Genomic DNA, 22,149 nt, shown 5'->3' with positions numbered 1-22,149 from the left:
CCCCAACCCAGTTTGAATTTGGAGCCCAAAACTGTCAATTCTCGGAATTCCGGGATCTGGCGGTTGCACCTCCTGACTGGAGCGGTTGCACAGCCTAGCAGAGCTCGAAGACTGAGCCTCTGGGCGGTGCCACGTCCTGTCAGGGGCGGTTGCACCTCCTGCTAGAGCTCGAAGACTGAGCTCAGGCGGTGCCACCGCCTGACTGAGGCGATTGCACCTCCTGCTAGAGCTCGAAGACCGAGCTAAGGCGGTGCCACCTCTTGTTAGGGGAGGTTGCACCGCCCAATCTCGCTCGGAGACTGAGCCCAGGCGGTGCCACCTCCTGGCTGGGGTGGTTGCACCGCCTAGTCTCGCTCGGAGACTTAGCCCAAGCAGTGCCACCTCCTGGCTCGGGCGGTTCAACCGCCTAGCAGAAATCAGGGTCCGAATGGGTTGATCCATTCGGCCCAATTTGGGTTTTTCAGGGGCCCAATTGCCCCAAGATTAAGTTAATGGGATCACCTCCCATTTCTAACTTAATCATTGTGCTAACTACGATATTTCCTAAGACATTTACGACAACTTGCTCCGGTGCGTCAATCGCTTCTTCCAGCGAGCTTACGGCGAACTTCCGTCGATCATCCGATGAACCCTCGGTGATGCTCCTGCGGACTTCCGGCAAACTCCTGAACTTGCAACGATCCACTTGGCGAGTTCCGACGAGCTTCTTTGGCAAGCTCATGGACTTCTCGGATTTGTTCCCGCAGAACCTACAACGACTGTCCGAACTTCCGTCGAACTCTCGAACTCCCAACGTTATCATTGTCTTGACTCCGGCGCAACTACTACTGCATATCTTACTTTCATCATAGTTAATCCTGTACACTTATCTCAACATATAGATTAGATAACAAATGACAATTGACTTCATCATCAAAATCCGAGATTCAACATATGGCACCTTCGATGCATTGATATGACGGGCATTTCTGACCACCCTAAGGGGACCGGTACGAACATGGTTCAGCCGACTTCACCAATCCTCAGTCTTGTTCTTTGACCAGCTCACCAGGGAGTTCGAGCAAAACTTCCTCACCAGCGTGCGACCTAAGCCTTCCATGGCCACCCTACGAACTTCCACTTAATATAGTATCATTCTAGTCAAGTTTTTTTGTCATTGGGATAGGTGAATTCTTATGGATCCACCCCCTGAAGGAACCAAATATGATAATTTTTCATCATTCGACTCGAGCAAGAATGAAATGAATGGTAAAAATAGATCCGTATAAAATCTACTTTTCATACATATCTCCACATATCATATATAACGACTCTATGTAAGAAAAGATTTACTAAATTCTATTTTCCAGGGTTGCAACTAATTTAGTTCTTATAGGGAAATGCTCGATATCCAAGTCAGCTTATAAATTTGATCATAATCAAGTGTTTTCTTGGATTGTCTCATATTTTTTTATTGGTGTTTATCCCCCTAATATCTTGATTTTTTTACGTACAAAATATTTACTTTTTACTAATAAAGTCCAACCTATGTTCTTCCTTAGATCTCTTATTTCACTCTGATAGTGTTATAGATTTGGATAGATGAAGAGGAAATTAATATGTTTCCATACTGTAAATAAGGAAGTGGAATAAATATAATATTGAATCATCAGAGCATATCAATAACGAATGAAATATTTCGGAGCTTATCAACGGCGTATGAAATGTTTCGGAGCATATCAATGACAAATGGAATATTTCGGAACATATCAATGGCATATGGAATATTTCAAAGCATATCAATGGCGTAGGAATATTTCAGAGGCATAGGGAGCATTTCAGAACATATCAATAGCGTAGGAAATATTTCAGAATATATCAACGGCATATGAACCATTTCAGAGCATATCAAAGAACGAATACGAAGCAGAAGCTAAAACGTCGTATTTGACGTTACATTCATATCTTTCTTATCCAAAGCGCATACATAAATACATAACCAAAGCTCTGGATATCATATCAAACATAGAGAAAAGATATCATATCAAACATAGAGAAAATGTAGTGGGACCATAGACAGAATGTGATTCATCCATTTCTGAATGACCACCTGACATAAGTCTCCCACGTTTGGGATCTCCATCCACCCACGTCTAGGTGAAGTTAGAAGGGGCCGGTAAAGCATCGCAGGCTCTATGCATAACTCTCTTTACCATTTCTAGCAAAGGTTCTTAGTATCCCATAAACACCAAAGTACAAAAGGATAGTATGAACAATAAATAGCACATATCGGAAGTACACGTGGAACAATAAAATGTACATGCGCCTTTACGAGTCAATATGATGCAAGCATAATCTTTCACAAATGTATTCAGATTTGAAAGGAAATGAAAGCAAGAGCATTGAAGGATTCCAAGCAATCACATATAACTCAATTTAAATAAGAAGGTTAGATAGAATTCAATATCCAAAGGAATGAAACTGGAATAGGCACATATCGAAAACAAATACGGAACAATGGGATATATATGTGCCTATATGAGTTAATATGATATAGCATAAATGTTACACAATAGTTTTGAAGAATGTAAATAATTTGAAGGACAAGAGTATACAAGAATTAAAAGCAGTAATATAAAGCTCAATTGGACAAGAAAGCTAAATGAAATCAATTTCCAAAGGAATGAAACCAAAATATATGAAATCGACCAAAGCTCGATTTCTAGCAGAATTCGAGAGTCACATGTCTATTTTAAAATGAAATAAGTTTGGAATAAATCAAAGTTTCCAACAGGGACTTATAGGTAGTTCAGTATCAAAAGGTTAGAAATTATGATCCTTGTTTTACAGAATTCGTAGGCTTATTTGAAATAGAAGTTTGGATAGACAAACTTATTTCGAATTCTTAAAATAAGCTATCGAAAAAAATGTTTATGAGTCTATATTCAGATTAAATAAGATTTGTCCCAATCAGAGGTCAGTGCATACAGTTATAACCATAACAAGGTAGAAAGGTCAGAATCTCGGAAGTTTAATAGATTCAAATCGTTATGTCTAAATAGGAGATATATCAAATGCAAGGCTAGAACAATTCAAAGTTCCTCATATTCAAAGCAAATGTTGAGATAAAATTACAGTAAGGAAAGGTTAGGACACTTGTAATAGGAAAGATTAGAAAGCTTGCAATAGGAAGGATCGGAACACTTACAATAGAAAGGATCGGAACACTTGCACTAGAAAATATTAGAAAGCTTGCAATAGGAAGAAGGAATGGGAATAAGAAACAAGAGATGTAGATGAATGGAAGTTTAACTTCTATGGAAGCACTTCTCGTGATTTAATTAATTTATTTTATTAATTTCCTACATGCAGAGGAAGAGGACATTAATTTCAAATAAAATAAAAATAGGTTTACTCTACCCATTTTTACCTTCCAAGATAGATTAACTAATCTAAAAAAAAAATTATATTGACATGTATTTTTATTGACCGATCAGAATTACATTATAAGACCAATAATTATCTCAAAAGATCCAACATACACATCTTATTGGACTAATCATGGGACCCTCGGCCGTGACACCCGAGGCATTCGTCAGCCTGACCAAACAAGTGCAAGCCACGGTGAGCATTATGCAGACGCTCGCTCCGCTCATTCCTCAGATCGTGTGGCTACTGTCTCCCCGAACTGACTCAACCCAATAAAGGCCGAGTGGGTAGCAAGTCAAGATGGGGGAAGCCCGAGAGCAAGCGACGGACCCGAGAGGTTCGCCCGAGCAGAGCATACCCGCACCCTGCTAAGTCACACTACCCCACTTTGAACCTGACACTATATCGTTTGACTTGGTGGACGACAAGCTCAAGGCCCAATTGTTCCGGGTCAACCAACGACTGGACGAGTTCTAGCGCGAGTTCCAAAAATCACTGAGCGTGTCTAGCGAAGGCGGTTCAGGCAGGTCCCCTTTCACACAGGAAGTACAGGACAAGTCGGTACCCCTCAACTTTAGGCTGTCGGCATTGGAGACATATGACGGCGGCTCCGATGCCGCGGAGCATGTCTCCGCATTTCAGGCTCAGATGGCCCACAATGGCACCTCTGATGCATTGATGTGCCGGGCATTTCCGACCACCCTGAGGGGACCGGTACGAGCGTAGTTCAGCCGACTGCGCCAATCTTCGGTCTTGTCCTTTAACCAGCTCACCGGGAGTTCGAGCAAAACTTCCTCACCAGCGTGCGACCTAGGCCTTCCATTGCCACCCTGCGAACTTCCTCATAATATAGTATCGTTCTAGTCAAGTTTTTTTGTAATTGGGATAGGTGAATTCTTATGGATCCACCCCCTGAAGGAACCAAATATGATAATTTTTCATCATTCGACTCGAGCAAGAATGAAATGAATGGTAAAAATAGATCCGTATAAAATTTACTTTTCATACATATCTCCACATATTATATATAATGACTCTATGTAAGAAAAGATTTACTAAATTCTATTTTCCAGGGTTGCAACTAATTTAGTTCTCATAGGGAAATGCTCGATATCCAAGTCAGCTTATAAATTTGATCATAATCAAGTGTTTTCTTGGCTTGTCTCATATTTTTTTATTGGTGTTTATCCCCCTAATATCTTGATTTTTTTACGTACAAAATATTTACTTATTACTAATAAAGTCCAACCTATGTTCTTCCTTAGATCTCTTATTTCACTCTGATAGTGTTATAGATTTGGATAGATGAAGAGGAAATGAATATGTTTTCATACTGTAAATAAGGAAGTGGAATAAATATAATATTGAATCATCGGAGCATATCAATAACGAATGAAATATTTCGGAGCTTATCAACGGCGTATGAAATGTTTCGGAGCATATCAATGACAAATGGAATATTTCGGAACATATCAATAGCATATGAAATATTTCAAAGCATATCAATGACGTAGGAACATTTCAGAGGCATAGGGATTATTTTGGAACATATCAATAGAGTAGGAAATATTTCAGAATATATCAATGGTATATGAACCATTTCAGAACATATCAAAGAACGAATACGAAACAGAAGCTGAAACGCCGTATTTGACGTTACATTCATATCTTTCTTGTCTAAAGCGCATACATAAATACATAACCAAAGCTCTGAATATCATATCAAACATACATAAAGTTTAGTGGGACCACAGACAGAATATGATTCATCAATTTCTGAATGACCACCAGACAGAAGTCTCTCACGTCTAGGAGCTCCATCCACCCACGTCTAGGTGAAGTTAGAGGGGGCCGGTAAAGCATCGCAGGCTCTATGCATAACTTTCTTTACAATTTTTGGCAAATGTTCACAATATCCCATAAACACCAAAATACAAAAGGATAGTATGAACATTAAATAGCACATATCGGAAGCACACATGGAATAATAAAACGTACATACGACTTTACAAGTCAAAACGATGCAATCATAAATTTACACAAATGTTTTCAGATTTGAAAGGAAATGAAAGCAAGATCATTCAAGGATTCCAAATAATCACATATAACTCAATTCAAATAAAAAGGTTAGATAGAATTCAATGTCCAAAGGAATGAAACTCGAATAGGCACATATCGAAAGCAAATGCGGAACAATGGGATATACATGTGCCTATATGAGTTAATACGATATAGCATAAACGTTACACAATAGTTTTCAAGAGTGTAACTAATTTGAAGGACAAGAGCATACAAGAATTCAAAGTAGTAATATAAAGCTCAATTGGACAAGAAATCTAAATGAAATCAATTTCCAAATGAATGAAACTAGAATATGTGAAATCGACCAAAGCTCAATTTCTAGCAGAATTCGAGAGGCATATTGAATAAATGATTCAAACTATAAATCATGCTACAATATACTCCAGAAAGCTATTGTGAAAGATATTTCAATCTTATTTCAAATAAAATAATTTTCGTATGAATCGAAGTTTTCAACAAAGAGTTACAATAAATTTAGTAACCCAAGATCAAAGAACAAATCTCAATTTTATAGAATTCACAGGGTTAGTTTCAATAGAAAATTGGGCAAGCATTTGGACTCTAAATCTTTCAATCTAAGTATCAAATGAAAGATCTACGCGTCTAGTTTAAAATGAAATAAGTTTGGAATAAATCAAAGTTTCCAACAGGGACATATAGGTAGTTCAGTATTAAAAGGTTAGAAATTACGATCCTTGTTTTGTAGAATTCGTAGGCTTATTTGAAATAGAGGTTTGGACAGGCAAACTTACTCCGAATTCTTAAAATAAGCTGTCGAAAGAATGGTTTATGAGTCTATATTCAGTTTAAATAGGTTTTGTCCAAATTTGAGGTTAGTGGATAAAGTTATAACCATAACAAGGTAGAAAGGTCAGAATCTCGAAAGTTTCATAGATTCAAATCGTTACGTCTAAACAGGAGATATATCAAATGCAAGGCTAGAACAATTCAAAGTTTCTCATATTCAAAGCAAATGTAGAGATAAAATTGCAATAAGGAAAGGTTAGGACACTTGCAGTAGGAAAGATTAGAAAGCTTGCAATAGGAAGGATCGGAACACTTGCAATAGAAAGGATTGGAACACTTGCTATAGAAAAGATTAGAAAGCTTGCAATAGGAAGGAGGAATGGGAAAAAGAAACAGAAGATGTAGATGAATAGAAGTTTAACTTCTATGGAAGCACTTCTCGTGATTTAATTGATTTATTTTATTCATTTCCTACATGCAGAGGAAGAGGACATTAATTTCAAATAAAATAAAAATACGTTTACTCTACCCATTTTTACCTTCCAAGATAGATTAACTAATTAAAAAAAAAATTATATTGACATGTATTTTTATTAACCGATCAGAATTACATTCTAAGACCAATAATTGTCTCAAAATATCCAATATAAACATCTTATTAGACTAACCATGGGACCCTCGGCCATGACACCCGAGGCATTCGTTAGCCTGACCAAACAAGTACAAGCTATGGTGGGCATGATGCAGATGCTCGCTCCGCTCATTCCTCAAATCGTGTGGCTAGCAGCTCCCCCAACTGACTCGACCCGACAGAGGCCGAGTGGGTAGCAAGTTGGGATGGGGGAAGCCCTAGAGCAAGAGACGAACCCGAGAGGTTCGCCCGAGCAGAGCATACCTGCACCCTGCTAAGTCACACTACCCCACTTCAAGCCTGACACCGTATCGTTTGACTTGGTGGATGACTCGCTCAGGGCCCAGTTGTCCCGGGTCAACCAACGCCTGGACGAGTTCTAGCACGAGTTCCAAAAATCACCGAGCGAGTCTAGCGAAGGCAGCTCAGGCAGGTCCCATTTCACACAAGAAGTACAAGACAAGTCGGTGCCCCTCAACTTTAGGCTGTCGGCATTGGAGACATATGATGGCGGCTCCGATGCCGCGGAGCATGTCTCCGCATTTCGGGCTCAGATGGCCCACAATGGCACCTCTGATGCATTGATGTGCCGGGCATTTCTTGGTCTTTCTTGGGTTCAAGTTTACTTTTAGTGTCATTCTTAAACTTGTTTCTTTTAATGAATTTTTTAAATTTTCTTGTTAGAAGTGCCAAGTCATCATCACAGTCCTCATCACTTGAGTTTTCTTTCAAGTGATCTTCCAAAGTTCTAAGTGCCATATCCTTCCTGTTCTTTGGAAGGATGTCTTCTTGCTCTTCATGAGCTTTACAAGTCATCTCGTAGGTCATTAATGACCCAATTAGTTCTTCAAGAGGGAAGTTGTTTAGATCTTTTTCCTCTTGAATAGCAGTGACTTTAGGATCCCAACTCTTAGGAAGGGATCTTAGAATCTTATTTACGAGCTCAAAGTCTGAAAAACTTTTTCCGAGTCCTTTTAGACCGTTGACAACATCCGTGAAACGGGTAAACATGTCGCCAATAGTCTCACTCGGTTTCATCCGAAAAAGTTCGAAAGAGTGTAACAAAAGATTGATTTTTGACTCTTTCACTCTACTTGTGCCTTCATGAGTCACTTCGAGTGTGTGCCAAATATCAAATGCAGTTTCACAAATCGAAACACGATTAAACTCGTTTTTATCAAGTGCGCAAAATAAGGCATTCATAGCCTTTGCATTAAGAGCGAAAGCCTTCTTCTCCGAATCGTTCCAATCGATCATTGGAAGAGAAGACTTTGAAAAACCATTCTCGACAAGATTCCAGAGTTCAACGTCCATAGAAATAAGAAAGATCCTCATTCGGGTCTTCCAATAGGTGTAGTCCGTCCCATTAAACATGGGTGGACGTGTAATGGAATGGCCCTCTTGGTTTCCGGCGTAAGCCATCTCTCTTGGGTTTTAATCCATTTGAGAGTTAACCGGGCTCTGATACCAATTGTTAGGATTGAGAGCACTAAGAGGGGGGGGTGAATTAGTGCAGCGGAAATCTTTCAGCGATTAAAAACGAAAGCTGCGTTCGTTCGATAAAAACTATTTTGATGCAAAAGCCGATTCTAAGATTACTTATGATTAAGTGCAGTTTACGTCTAAACACAGTTTGCGTCTAAGCGCAGTTTGCGTCTAAATGCAGTTTGCGTCTAAATGCAGTTTGCGTCTAAATGCAGATTGCGTCTAAGCTCAGATTGCGTCTAAGCGCAGTTTGCGTCTAAGCGCAGTTTATGTCTAAGCTCAGATTGCGTCTAAGCGCAGTTTGCGTCTAAGCGCAGTTTGCATCTAAGCGCTGATTGCATCTAAGCGCAGTTTGCGTCTAAACACAGTTTACGTCTAAGCTCAGATTCGGAAAGATAGATACTTGTTCGTAAAAGCGCAGAAGGCAGTTTGCAGTTATAAATGGAATCAAAACGTAAACGTAAACTGCAAAGAAACTCGTTCGTAAAAGCGCAGAAGACAGTTTGCAGTTATAAATAGAATCAAAACGTAAATGTAAACTGCAATGTAAATATCGTACGAAAACACCGATTTACGTCTGAATGCAGATTCGGAAAGATCAGAACTTAGAAACTTGTTCGTAAAAGCGCAGAGAGCAGTAGCTATGTAGGAGGTTTGCAGTAATGATAAAGTGCTCAAAATAAAAGCAAACCAGAGATTTAGAGTGGTTCGGTCAGTCTTGACCTACTCCACTTTTGGCTTCCTCCACCGACGAGGTCACCGACGTCAACTAGAGGCCTTCCTTCAATAGGCGAAGGCCAACTGCCCTTTTACAGTTTCACTCCTTTTGACGGGCTCAGGAGACAACCCTTACAGAACCTTTCTCTCCTCTCTTTACAACTCAAGTCTTGAAGAACAGAAAGAGGAGAACTTTTGGACTTTACACAAATTTGAGCTCTTAGAATCACAGAAAAGATCAAGAATTCGGTGTAGGTCTTTTTCTTTTCAGTGCTGAATGGGTGGGGTATTTATAGGCCCCAACCCAGTACAAATTTGGAGCTCAGAACGATCAAATCCCGGAATTCCGGGATCAGGCGGTTGCACCTCCTGACTGGGGCAGTTGCACCGCCTGGCAGAGCTCGAAGACTGAGCCTCTGGGCGGTGCTACCTCTGTCAGGGGCAGTTGCACCTCTCTGCTAGAGCTCGAAGACCGAGCTCAGGTGGTTGCACCGCCTGACTGCAGAGGTTGCACCGCCTGACAGAGCTCGAAACTTGAGCTCTAGCGGTGCTACCTCCTGACAGAGGAGGTTGCACTGCCCAGTCTCGCTCGGAGACTGAGCCCTGGGCGGTTGCACCTCTTGGCTGGGGCGGTTGCACCGCCCAGTCTCGCTGGGAGACATAGCCTGGGCGGTGCTACCTCCCTGCTTGGGCGGTTGCACCTCCCACAGCAACCTTGGTCCGAATGGGTTGAACCATTCGACCCAATTTGAGTTCTTCAGGGGCCCAATTGCCCCAGGATTAAGCTAATGGGATCACCTCCCATTTCTAACTTAATCAAAGTGCTAACTACGATTATTTCCTAAGACATATTCTGCAGCTTGCTTCGGTGCGTCACTCGCTTCTTCCGGCGAGTTTCCGGCGAACTTCCGTCGATCATCCGATGAACCCTCGGTGATGCTCCTGCGGACTTCCGGCAAACTCTTGGACTGCGATGATCCACTTGGTAAGTTCCAACGAGCTCCTTTGGCAAGCTTCTGGACTTCTCGGATTTGTTCCCGCAGAACCTCCGACGACTGTCCGAACTTCCGTCGAGCTCTCGAACTCCCAACGTGATCATTGTCATGACTCCGGCGCAACTCCTGCGGCATGTCTTACTTTCATCGTAGTTAATCCTGCACACTTATCTCAACACATACATTAGACAACAAATGACAATTGACTTCATCATCAAAATCCGAGATTCAACACCCATGGGACCCTCGACCTTGACACCCGAGGCATTCCTCAACCTGACCAAACAAGTGCAAGCCATGGTGGGCATGATGTAGACACTCGCTTCGCTCATTCCTCAGATCGTGTAGCTAGCGGCTCCCCCAACTGACTCGACCCGATATAGGCTGAGTGGGTAGCAAGTCGGAATGGGAGAAGCCCGAGAGCAAGCGACGGACCCGAGAGGTTCGCCCGAGCAGAGCATACCCGCACCCTGCTAAGTCACACTACCCCACTTCAAGCCTGACATCGTATCGTTTGACTTGGTGGACGACTCGCTCAGGGACCAGTTGTCCCGGGTCAACCAACGCTTCGACGAGTTCTAGTACGAGTTCCAAAAATCACCGAGCGAGCCTAGCGAAGGCAGCTCAGGCAGGTCCCATTTCACACAAGAAGTACAAGACAAGTCGGTACCCCTCAACTTCAGGCTGTCGGTATTGGAGACATATGACAGCGGTTCCGATCCCACAGAGCATGTCTTTGCATTTCGGGCTCAAATGGCCCTCTATGGCACCTCCGATGCATTGATGTGCCGGGCATTTCCGACCACCCTGAGGGGACCGGTACGAGCGTAGATCAGCCGAATGCGCCAATCTTCGGTCTTGTCCTTTAACCAGCTCACCAGGGAGTTCGAGCAGAACTTCCTCACCAACGTGCGACCTAGGCCTTCCATGGCCACCCTGCGAACTGCCTCTTAATATAGTATCATTCTAGTCAAGTTTTTTTGTTATTGGGATAGGTGAATTCTTATGGATCCACCCCATGAAGGTACCAAATATGATAATTTTTTATCATTCGGCTCGAGCAAGAATGAAATGAATGGCAAAAATAGATCCATATAAAATCTACTTTTCATACATATCTGCACATATCATACATATATAAGAAAAGATTTACTAAATTCTATTTTCTAGGGTTGCAACTATTTATTGCAACTAATTTAGTTCTTATAGGTAAATGCTCGATATCCAAGTCAGCTTATAAATTTGATCATAATCAAGTGTTTTTTTGGATTACCTCATATTTTTTTATTGATGTTTATCCCCCTAATATCTTTTTTTTTTTACGGACAAAATATTTACTTGTTACTAATAAAGTCCAACCTATGTTCTTCCTTAGATCTCTTATTTCACTATGATAGTGTTATAGATTTGGATCGATGAAGAGGAAATGAATATGTTTCCATACCGTAAATAAGGAAGTGGAATAAATAGAATATTGAATCATCCCACCTCGCTTATTTTATTCTATAGGATCTAACGAAGCCTGTTCAATGCATAACATGATTCAGATATGATCATAGAAAAAGTTCTCCTCAAATAAATCGACCTGTCCTCTACAACATAGGGTGCTTACGTGGTATTTGAAAGTGAAGATACTTTTGGTTATGAATTCAAATGTTAGGGATAAAATCAATCTCTTTGAAAAATTCATTTCAACTATTGGTATCAAATAAAGAATATAACACTTCCAAGTTGAAGAAAAGTATTCAAATAAATAACATGTCTTATTTTTTCAATAATCCATATTTATAGCAATGAAATATTTTTGGATATCGTTCCTCCCAAGTATGATATATGATCAATTACATCTGCCTTTGTTCAAGGCAAACATTTTAATCTGCCAAGCTTCAGGACATCATAGGTTATGCCATTAAACCATGAGTTGTAGAAAGCATCTCAACTCATGGCTTGGCTCTGTGATAAGCACACTCCTCTAGCCCAACACCATTCACAGGTAGATCATCTTCAGGGAAGGGGCAATGCGTTATACGATCTGGATATTCCGGAATCTGCGCACAGGGAGTGGGCGTCACGTGACTCGATACGCCCTCCACGTCGGTGCAGTTCCAAATCGGCTTCTTCGACTTCACCACCTCCGCCGTCACATTGTAGATGCATATTCCGGTGAAGGGCGCGCCGGGAATCCCCTCCAGCTTCGCGGCCATGGTCACGTTCTCGGCCACCACGTTGCTGTAACTGATATTCTGCACCACCGGAATGGCTTTCGGATCAAATTTGTCGTCCGGGTGCTGCCCGTAGGTGCCCGTCATCCAGAAGACCCACTTCATCGTGTGCAGATTCATTCTTCTCACGAATATGTCCTTCACGTAAGCTCCCCTTCCGATGGTCGTCTTGATCCTGACGCCGGATTCGGAGTGGATGGCCGTGATGTCTTCGGCCCGGACATCTTGGATTCCTCCCGACATCTCGCTTCCCAGGGCGATGACAGCGCTCGTGGGGGAGATGCAGGTGAGCCGTCTGATCACTATGTGTTTGCTTGACATGTTGAATGCAATCCCGTACTCATCCCAACCGCTTTTAATGGCGATGCAGTCATCGCCTGAGACTATGTAGCAGTCCTCAATGCGGACATTGGAGGATGAGTCTGCGAAGAAGAGAGAAACCACCAAAAAGAATCAATCGAAACAGCAACATAGAATCTACAACCCAACTAAATGTAGGTACGATATCCACCTGGATCGATCCCATCAGTGTTGGGAGAGTTGACCGGTGCAAGAATTGTGATGCCTGAGACGATTACGTGGCTGCACAGTGCATTCATTCACGTTAACATCAGATTGTAACAATAGAATGGAAAGCAAAAGAAGCCTTCAAGTGTTCTGAAAGTAGATTATTAATATAAACCTGCTGTACACTGGATGGACATTCCACGATGGAGAGTTAACCAATGTAATGTTGGAAATCAGCACTTGTTTGCAGTACATCAATTCAATGAGGTATCCACGAGTGTAATTGAGTTCTTTGTTACGGAACATTTTCCACCAGGTTTCACCTTGTCCATCGATAGTTCCATTATTCCCTAAAAATAACAATAAAACTTGTTAGCATCACAATCAAATTATATTCTGTTCCCCATCTATGATGCAAACAAGTTAGATGATGATATAGTTATATGTGTCTTCTTGTCAATCAAAGCATGCCAAAACATAATTAAATGTTATAGTTTTTGACTAAAAATAATTTTTTTATCTAAATTTTAGGGGATCATGGAATGACAACACGACGCAGGCTTTATTAATTTAGAAGTAATGTGATAGAAGTACTGAAAATATGCAACGTATATACTACCTGTTATGACCACATCGGTTAGGTTATATCCCATGATGAGATTACTGTATCTACCCCCAGCCGCATCTCTTCCTCTACCGTAGGAGGGCAAAGGGTCAATGATCGGCCACTCGTTGATATCCTGCACAAGCATATCACCATGATATGAATTGTCTTAGTTGATGCAGATTGAACAAAAGAATGTCATTCTCAATTAAAACTTATTAATTTTGGAGCGTAATCTTCTAGATCTTGAAATTTGAAAGGAAATTTTTTATGTGGATTCTAATCCAAGATTATTGATGTTCACATACAAGGATATGACATACAAGAGAAATAATAATAATAATAATAATAATAATAATAAAACAAAACAAATATTACTGTTTTCTTATTTTGAGAGATCAAAGTAGAGATACTAAATAGTCAAAAATCTACCATACAAATTGCAAATATTTCAGAAATTAATATTATCAAGACAAATTTAGATTTGTAGTGGCTTAGTTCACTTCTTTTCCCTCATCAGTCCAAAGCGGTGACTATGCACATCGGATTAGACTTGTGAATTCTCCTTGGAGATGAGATGAAGGAAACGTTAGAATAGTATACACTCGCCTTGTGAATTCTCCTTGGGGAGAGAGAGAGAGAGAGAGAGAGAGAGAGAGAGAGGAAGGCTAATTATAAATTATGTTATGTAATTAGTTAATTTCAGTATGTTGATTCGAGCTAATTATAGATTATTTATACTGCAAACTAGAGTATGCATAACTTTAGATAGTTATATTGTCCTTGGTTGAAAATAACGTGTTTGTTGAGATAGTCTGGTCTGGTCTCTCCTTTAAAATGTGATTTGTCCTACTCCAATGATATATTTTAGTTGACATATTATTGAGCAACACATAAGTCTTTTGTTACCACAATAATAAAATCGTAAAGTCTTAACCATTTGGACTTGACAAAAGCTATCTGGAATTAATATGTCTCTCTGCTCTAATAAACTTAAATGGATTGATTATCATCGTATTAAGATTAATTTGTTTCAAGTTGGCCCTTATAGGCTTGTACAATGGTTGCTACTTTCTTAATCATGACACCAGACCTATTTATTATCATTATAATATTTTCAGCCCTATTTGTTATCATTATAATGTTTTGGCTTGACCCTTTGGTATATTTTTTTTATAAAATTATTGTTACTCTAACAATACGTTGAACCAGGAATTTCTTTTTTAATTGGTTCTTACATTAACTGATACAGTAGCCTTGTAACTAGTATCACATCCAACTAGGGTAAATTGCAAGATTATACATTTTTAATACTTATTTTGTTTTATTGAACTTCCGAATCTAAGTCGTCATATGAAAAAAAAATATAAAGAGTGAAAAAGAGAATCTTTTTAGATTGATATATAGTGGGTTTTAGATCGGAAGATGGTGTCCCTATAGATTTTATAAAGTTCTTCCAGATGACATCAAACGATATGCATTGTAGATCCGATATATTATTATTTAATTTTAATTCTGAATTAAATTTTTTTCATATTACATATAACATATTACAGATTTTATGTTTACAATTGATATCAGAACCTAAGTTCTTAAGATTAAATACCTTAGATATTTTATTTTCTGATTTATGATGCATAAATTATTCATGTATATTATCGATTTAAATTCTTATCTAAATGTGAAAAAAAAAATTTTCATTGGTGCTCACATCATCTGATACCATAGCCTTGTATAATATAGCATCTTCCCATAGGTCTTTCATCAGATTGCACCCTTTTAACACTTTCATTTTTTGTTGGACTTCTATAATGTTTTATATAGGATATATTTTATCGGCGAGAATACCTTGCATGTTGATCCTTTTACTTAGCTTATGATAAGATTGGATCTACCAAGTTCGTGCTCCTTGATAGGCATTTTTTTCTTCTTTCTTTGTGGTAATATCACTTTCGTTAAGAAGTTATAACATGGTTCATTTTTATGTTTTAGTTTAAATTTATTTTTCTTTCTTGCCTACGTCATGATTCTTACCTGGCTTTCTTGACTAACATTATTTGCCCCTGCAGTACTTCTTATATCATGACAATATAGTTTATCACATTAAGGCATGAACTATAATGTGATGATATAATGATTAGTGGTAATTGCTAGTCATATTACTAGCCATTCGTAGAAGTGGTATATAATTAAGTTTTGTACTTGATGTAACAAATGATTTCAAGAGAAATAAATGATTCAATGATATAATTAAATAATAGTATTAGTATAGTATGATTTGAGAGGAAGTAGCAGGATCCACTAGAACACTAAAGTAAAGGTATATTGAATCAAGAGTAGACATAAATATTTTTATAATAGTCTTTTCGTTCTATCCTCGCTTATGAAAGGTCAAGCCAATACCATAGCTATTGCAATGCAAAGGGCTTTACTTGAGAATTAGAAGGAACATGTATCCCATGTGCAAACTCTGAGAAAGTGTTGCATGAATATTCTACGATAATAAGAATTGAAGAATCGATACATAAAATTTTACTAAATTTGAAAGAAATTGTATTGAGAAGTAATATATATAGAGTTAGAGATGCATCCATTTGCATAAAGGGCCCTAAATACATAACTGCTCCAGATATCATCTCTCCACCTTATGTGGATATAGTTGACACAACACAATATATAACTAACCTGACGGAATCAATTGATTTATATATTAGATTATACATTAGGTGAGATCATGAATAACTCTCAAAATGGAAGTTATCTTAAAGATGATATATCTATGCCTATTCGAAATGCGAGTCATAGTATTCATTCTTATGGGAATGGGAATAAAAAACAAGAGATGTAGATGAATGGAAGTTTAATTTCTATGGAAGCACTTCTCGTGATTTAATTGATTTATTTTATTCATTTCCTACATGTAGAGGAAGAGGACATTATTTTCAAATAAAATAATAATAGGTTTACTCTACCCATTTTTACCTTCCAAGATAGATTAACTAACCTAAAAAAAATTATATTGACATGTATTTTTATTGACCAATCAGAATTACATTCTAAGACCAATAATTGTCTCAAAAGATCCAATATACACATATTATTGGACCCTTTAAATAAGAGTCAAGAAGATCCTATGAGAACTGAATATGATCACATAGAAGATGTAAAAGAGATTTTGGACACTCTACAAAAGCATTTCAGAATTGGTTTACCTAAGAATAAGTTTTCATTTTAAATCCATTACAATTATTTCATCTTCTTTTTCTAATAAAAATAGAAAGAAAAATTTTGTAAAGAAAGAAGAAATTTTATTTTTAATCTTTTTGGCACAATATGTATTTTCATGAAATAATCATAATAAAATTAATGTATCTAAGAATAGTAACTTTGAAGTCACTATTCTTAGATACTAATATCCAGGTATTTCATAGTTGAATTAAGTTAAAAAATACTTAAAGTTAGCGATTTATCAATAGATAATGTTGCCCCAATACCTAACCAAAGAGCTGCTAATCAAAAAGACTATTGTAGCTATTGGATGATGATATAGATTTTAAAATTTATTAATATTCTTAAAAAAAAGTGCTGTCAATAATCTCATTGGTATTGAAACCATTAAAAAAAACACCTAATAACTTATTGGGCATTGTACGGAGTATTTATAATACGGGAACGAAGTACCATTTGGGTAATATTTTCAAAGCCTACATTACTAATGATGGTTCCACAATTACCATGCCTACATTACATGCAATAGTACCTAGAATTACTACTGAAAAAAATATAAAATATCATTGGGCCATGCGGGTTCTTCATAATAATTATGCCCTATCTCTTTAGCCATTTTAGCTCTTAATATGTCAAGTCATAACCGTACCAAGAAGCTGTTCCACATGTCCCATCCCGAGAGCTCGGTCATAAGTGTCGTCCCATCCCTCGAGAGTCAGCGGCCACGCCGAACCGACGTGCTATTAACCCTCGTACAATAGTATAAAGCCCCTAGCCAGCATCCGGCAAGAGGGGAGAGGAGGGAAGAAAAATAGAAAACAATCCACCCACTACTGACTTGCTCATCGTAGGGGCCAAAGTCGAGGATCACCTAACGAGTGCCATTTTTGCAAGCGAATGACCACTCGCAAGCCGCGAGCATCTCAACCCAGGGGTCACCATCCAATGTGCAAGGACGAGCTGTCAATCGGCCGGAGCTTTACTAATGCCAACAAGCATCCCTTCCCGTGGCCACAGCCACCTCGTCATCCAGCTCACTCGACCGAAGGCTCCCGACATTGACCCGTGGACCAAACCGTGCTGACTCATCAGGCACGGTATACTTGTTTAGTAATATTTTGGTGCTAGAAGGAGGGCCATGTCGCAAGAGTATGTCGTAGATGTTGGGCTGATAGCCAATATTCAGCCCATGTGGGCTAGGGTAGCCTACAGCCCACACCCCATCTTAACTAACCCTAATTAAGATTAGGGGGGTGTGGTGGCTGCGTTTTAGAAGCAAAAAAAGGCTATAAAAAGGCAGCAACAAGGCAGATCTTCACAGCCACGGGATTCCAAAGAGAAGAAGGAGAACAAGGCAGAAAAGGAAGAGAAAGAAAGGGAAGAAGACAAGGACAACACAGAGAGAATGTTCTCAATCATCTAGCAGTGTTCTCATCTCAGGTTAGATCAAATCTATAGTAGACTCTTGTTGTGATTACTTGGGGAGGTTTTAGATATTGTGGCCAGTGACGTGATCCTTGTATCCCAGTTATTCTCTTGTGGTTGTTGCTAGGGTTTAGGGCAAGAGATTGAGATTTGTATATTCATTATTCTCATAGTGGATTATCTCTAGTTTGCCCCGTGGTTTTTACCCTTCACATTGAAGGGGTTTTCCACGTATATCTTGGTGTTCTATTTGATTGTGCTTATATTTAATTCCGCTGCGTATTATGGTCTTCTAGTATTTGTTTATATACAAAGGTTATTCCTCTTTATATCCCCATCAACTGGTATCAGAGCGGGGTTTTGGTGATTTAATTTTTGTATTTGAACATGGAGGTCAGAAATATTTCTCGCATGATTAGTTTGAATGGAAATAATTGGATGATATGGAAACCAAGAATGGAAGATCTCTTATATTGCAAAGATTTGTATGGACCTTTGCAGGGGGATAGTGCAAAACCTACAACTATGACAGATGATGAGTGGAAGAGGTTAGATCGAAAAACAATTAGGTTTATTAGACAGTGGCTTGATGATAGTGTCTTTCACCATGTTTCTACTGAAATTTCTGCATATTCTCTTTGGAAAAAATTGGAAAGTCTCTATGAAAGAAAAACAGCTGGCAACAAAGCTTTTTTTATCAGAAAACTTGTGAACCTAAAATATAGAGAGGGTGCTTCTATTGCTGAGCATTTGAATGAAATGCAGAGTATTACTAACCAGTTATCCTCTATGAAAATGTCTCTTGATAATGAGTTGCAGGCATTGTTACTTCTCAGTTCATTACCAGAAAGTTGGGAGACACTAGTGGTTTCCCTTAGTAATTCTGCGCCAGATGGTATTGTCACTATGAGTCAAGTAACAAGCAGTTTGTTGAATGAGGAGTTGAGAAGAAAGAGTTCAGCAACATCTCAGAATGATTCACAAGCACTTATCTCAGAGAACAGAGGAAGGTCAAAGTCTAGAAGTAGTTCACGTATGAATAGGAGCAAGTCAAGATCAAGAAAAGATATTGTTTGCTATAACTGTGGTGAGAAAGGACATTACAAGAACCAATGTAAGCAACCTAAGAAGAACAAGAAAAAGGGAAAAGAAGTGGAGTCTACAGAGTCAAAGGATAATACTGTAGCTATAGTGCAGGGTGGTGATTATTTGATTTTGTCTCCTTCTGATGATATTTTTTCTTGTGTGTCAGGATCTTGAGTGGGTGATTGACACAAGTGCTTCTTATCATGCTACACCACAGAGGGAGTTTTTTGCTACTTACAGGTCTGGAAACTTTGGTGTTGTCAAGATGGGCAACTATGGCACAACAGACATCATTGGCATGGGTGATATCCATTTAAAGACCAACCTTGGCTGCAAGTTGGTGCTTAAGGATGTGAGGCATGTGATTGACTTGAGGCTGAATTTAATTTCAGTTGGAAGACTAGATGATGAAGACTATGAAAGCAGATTTCACAGACGGCAATGGAAGCTCAGTAAGGGTTCTCTTGTTATAGCTAGTGGAAAGAAATGTCATACTTTGTACAGGTTGCAGGCTAAAGCTTCTGGTGAGCAGTTAAATGCTACAGAGAAAGACTTCAGTATGGAGTTGTGGCATAGGCGATTGGGACACATGAGCGAGAAGGGGCTGCAAGCTCTTTCCAAGAGAGAGGTATTGCCAGATCTTAGAGGTATACATCTGAACCCTTGTATTGATTGTTTGGCTGGTAAACAACATAGAGTTTAATTTGCTAGTGTTGCTTTGTCTAGAAAAATACATGCCTTAGACCGTATTTATACAGATGTATGTGGTCCTTTGAGGACAAAAACTCTTGGTAGATCTGTTGATGTTCTTGGTATAAGTGGTACACTTTATTTTGTCACTTTTATAGATGATTTTTTCAGGAAAGTTTGGGCCTATGCTTTGAAGACCAAAGATCAGGTTATTAATGTCTTCAAAGAGTTTCATGCCAGGGTTGAAAGGGAGACAGAAAGGAAATTGAAATGCATAAGATCAGATAAAAATGGTGGTGAGTATACAAGATTGTTTAATGACTATTGCAGGTCACATGGGATCCAACATGAGATGACAGTTCTTGGTACACCTCAGCATAATGCAATTACAAAGAGGATGAACCGCACCATCATGGAAAAAATTAAATGTATGCTTTCACAGGCCAAGCTACCCAAAAGGTTTTGGGATGAGGCTTTGAGGACTACGGTTGATGTGATTAACTTATCACCATGTACAGCCCTAGATGGTGATGTTGCAGAGCATGTATGGTCAGAGAAAGATGTTTCCTACAGGCATTTGAGAGTATTTGGTTGTCGCGCATTTGCACATATTCCAGACAATGAGAGGTCCAAGCTGGATGGTAAGTCTAAAGAATGTATTTTTCTTGGTTACTCACATGATCATTTTGGTTACAGGCTTTGGGATCCAGAAAAGCAGAAGGTATTCAGAAGTAGAGATGTAGTCTTCTTTGAGGATCAAACCTTTGAAGATTTGAAGAAGAAGATGCTAGTCATAGGTGCCTAGCAAGCCAATCACGTGAGTGATGGCACGTGTGACTTGATACAGAATCTTTTTGCTTATTATATTTTGGCGTATATCACTTTATAACTATTGCATATGTGCATATATATATTGTGATGTCCTTGGATTTATGCAATGGGAATCGGATCGTGATGAGATCACGATAATGAGATCGATTCACCTTTAAACACATATCCTAAATAATCCCGGTCATAGGTTACTCGAGAGGGACATCGTGATAACCGAATAGACTGGTGTGCTGTATACCCGTCCATATGATGGATACAGCTGATCTCATAGCTGCTCGTTTAGAGACACTAGGGATACAGTACAGGTGCTCATTGGAGAATGAGTTCACTAATTGATCCGCTTACGGAATGCTGGATGGTTGATGATGCCTTATTATCAGACAACGATTCCGTAGTCCTAGTGGTGTATCTGGTCCTTATACTTGAGACACCAAGGATGTCCTGTATGAGTGCTCCACTCTTTGATACCAGACTTATAGGTTTGGCTGTCCCAGATCTAGTACAACTGGTCATTGGGAGTGGTAGTCGACCTTACGAGGGCTATTGAGTGTCGATAGAGGATCATCCACTCTCGGCGTCATGAGAGGAATATCCCATGTGTTCTTGCTCAGACAAATCCCTGGTCAGGGTCATTCGGGTTGAGAGAGAAAGAGTTCTCCGGGAGAATCCGATTAGAGCGAGACTCGAGTAGAAACCGTATGGGTCTGACAACACCATGCTCGATATACGGTCTCTGGGATATTAGATGGATGAGCAACTATAGGTACACGGTAACTAAGGACAGACATGTCAAATGGATTGGATTCCCCTGTATCGTTTGGGGACTACGGCGTAGTAGCCTAGTACGTCCGTAGTCGATGAGTCAAGTGAATTATTACAGAGATAATAATTCACTGAGTTAGAAGGAATTCTGACGAGTATGACTCACAGCCAGCTCGATATTGGGCCTAGAGGGTCACACACATATGGTAGATATTGCGATGAGTAGAGGTTCGGATATGAGATATCCGACAGAGCCCTTGTCTTATTGGATGCAGATCCAATACCCGCTAGGGGAGGACCCATTAGGGTTTGACAGGGGACCTCTATAAATAGGAGGGATTTAGAGCCTCATAGGCTAGAGTCTTTGCTTGCCTTTCCTATTCTCCTCTCCTTCTCCACCTCAGAGCAGGCCTGGAGTTTTGAGGAGCGTCGTCGCAACCCTACTGTGTGGATCACCGCTAGAGAGGAGGACGCTTGACCTCCTTCACCCTCTCCTAAGGATCTGCAAGGAAACAGGGATACACGATCTCCCTAGGTAACACAATATACTCTATACGCAGTTTTAAGTTTCACGGATTTTGCACACCAATCTTCGCACGACGACGAACATCTTTTCGGGAATCGGGGATTTTATTTTTTTTGTTCTTCCGCTGCGCATGTGATGTCGCCCCCAAGATTTCCCAACAGTGGTATCAGAGCCAGGTTGTTCGTGCGAATGATTGGTTTTGA

General features: G+C 39.6%; 1 protein-coding gene across 1 annotated transcript in view; it reads right to left on the bottom strand.

Moving 5' to 3' along the window:
- Positions 1 to 12,005: 12,005 nt before the first annotated feature.
- Positions 12,006 to 22,149, bottom strand: part of LOC135594700 (probable polygalacturonase) — a 45,748-nt gene continuing 35,604 nt past the window's right edge. The window contains exons 9-13 of the mRNA XM_065085161.1: positions 18,758 to 18,765; positions 13,414 to 13,534; positions 12,970 to 13,144; positions 12,799 to 12,869; positions 12,006 to 12,709 (exon numbers count right to left, since the gene is read on the bottom strand). Of these exons, the coding sequence (XP_064941233.1) occupies positions 12,006 to 12,709; positions 12,799 to 12,869; positions 12,970 to 13,144; positions 13,414 to 13,534; positions 18,758 to 18,765 (1,079 nt within the window). The remainder of the gene's footprint in view (positions 12,710 to 12,798; positions 12,870 to 12,969; positions 13,145 to 13,413; positions 13,535 to 18,757; positions 18,766 to 22,149) is intronic.

Source organism: Musa acuminata, chromosome BXJ1-2 (genome assembly GCF_036884655.1).
Source record: "Musa acuminata AAA Group cultivar baxijiao chromosome BXJ1-2, Cavendish_Baxijiao_AAA, whole genome shotgun sequence".
In the NCBI taxonomy this organism is placed as follows: Eukaryota; Viridiplantae; Streptophyta; class Magnoliopsida; order Zingiberales; family Musaceae; genus Musa; species Musa acuminata.
The sequence above is the reverse complement of the archived record's forward strand: the minus strand, read 5'-3'. Positions and strand labels throughout refer to the sequence as shown.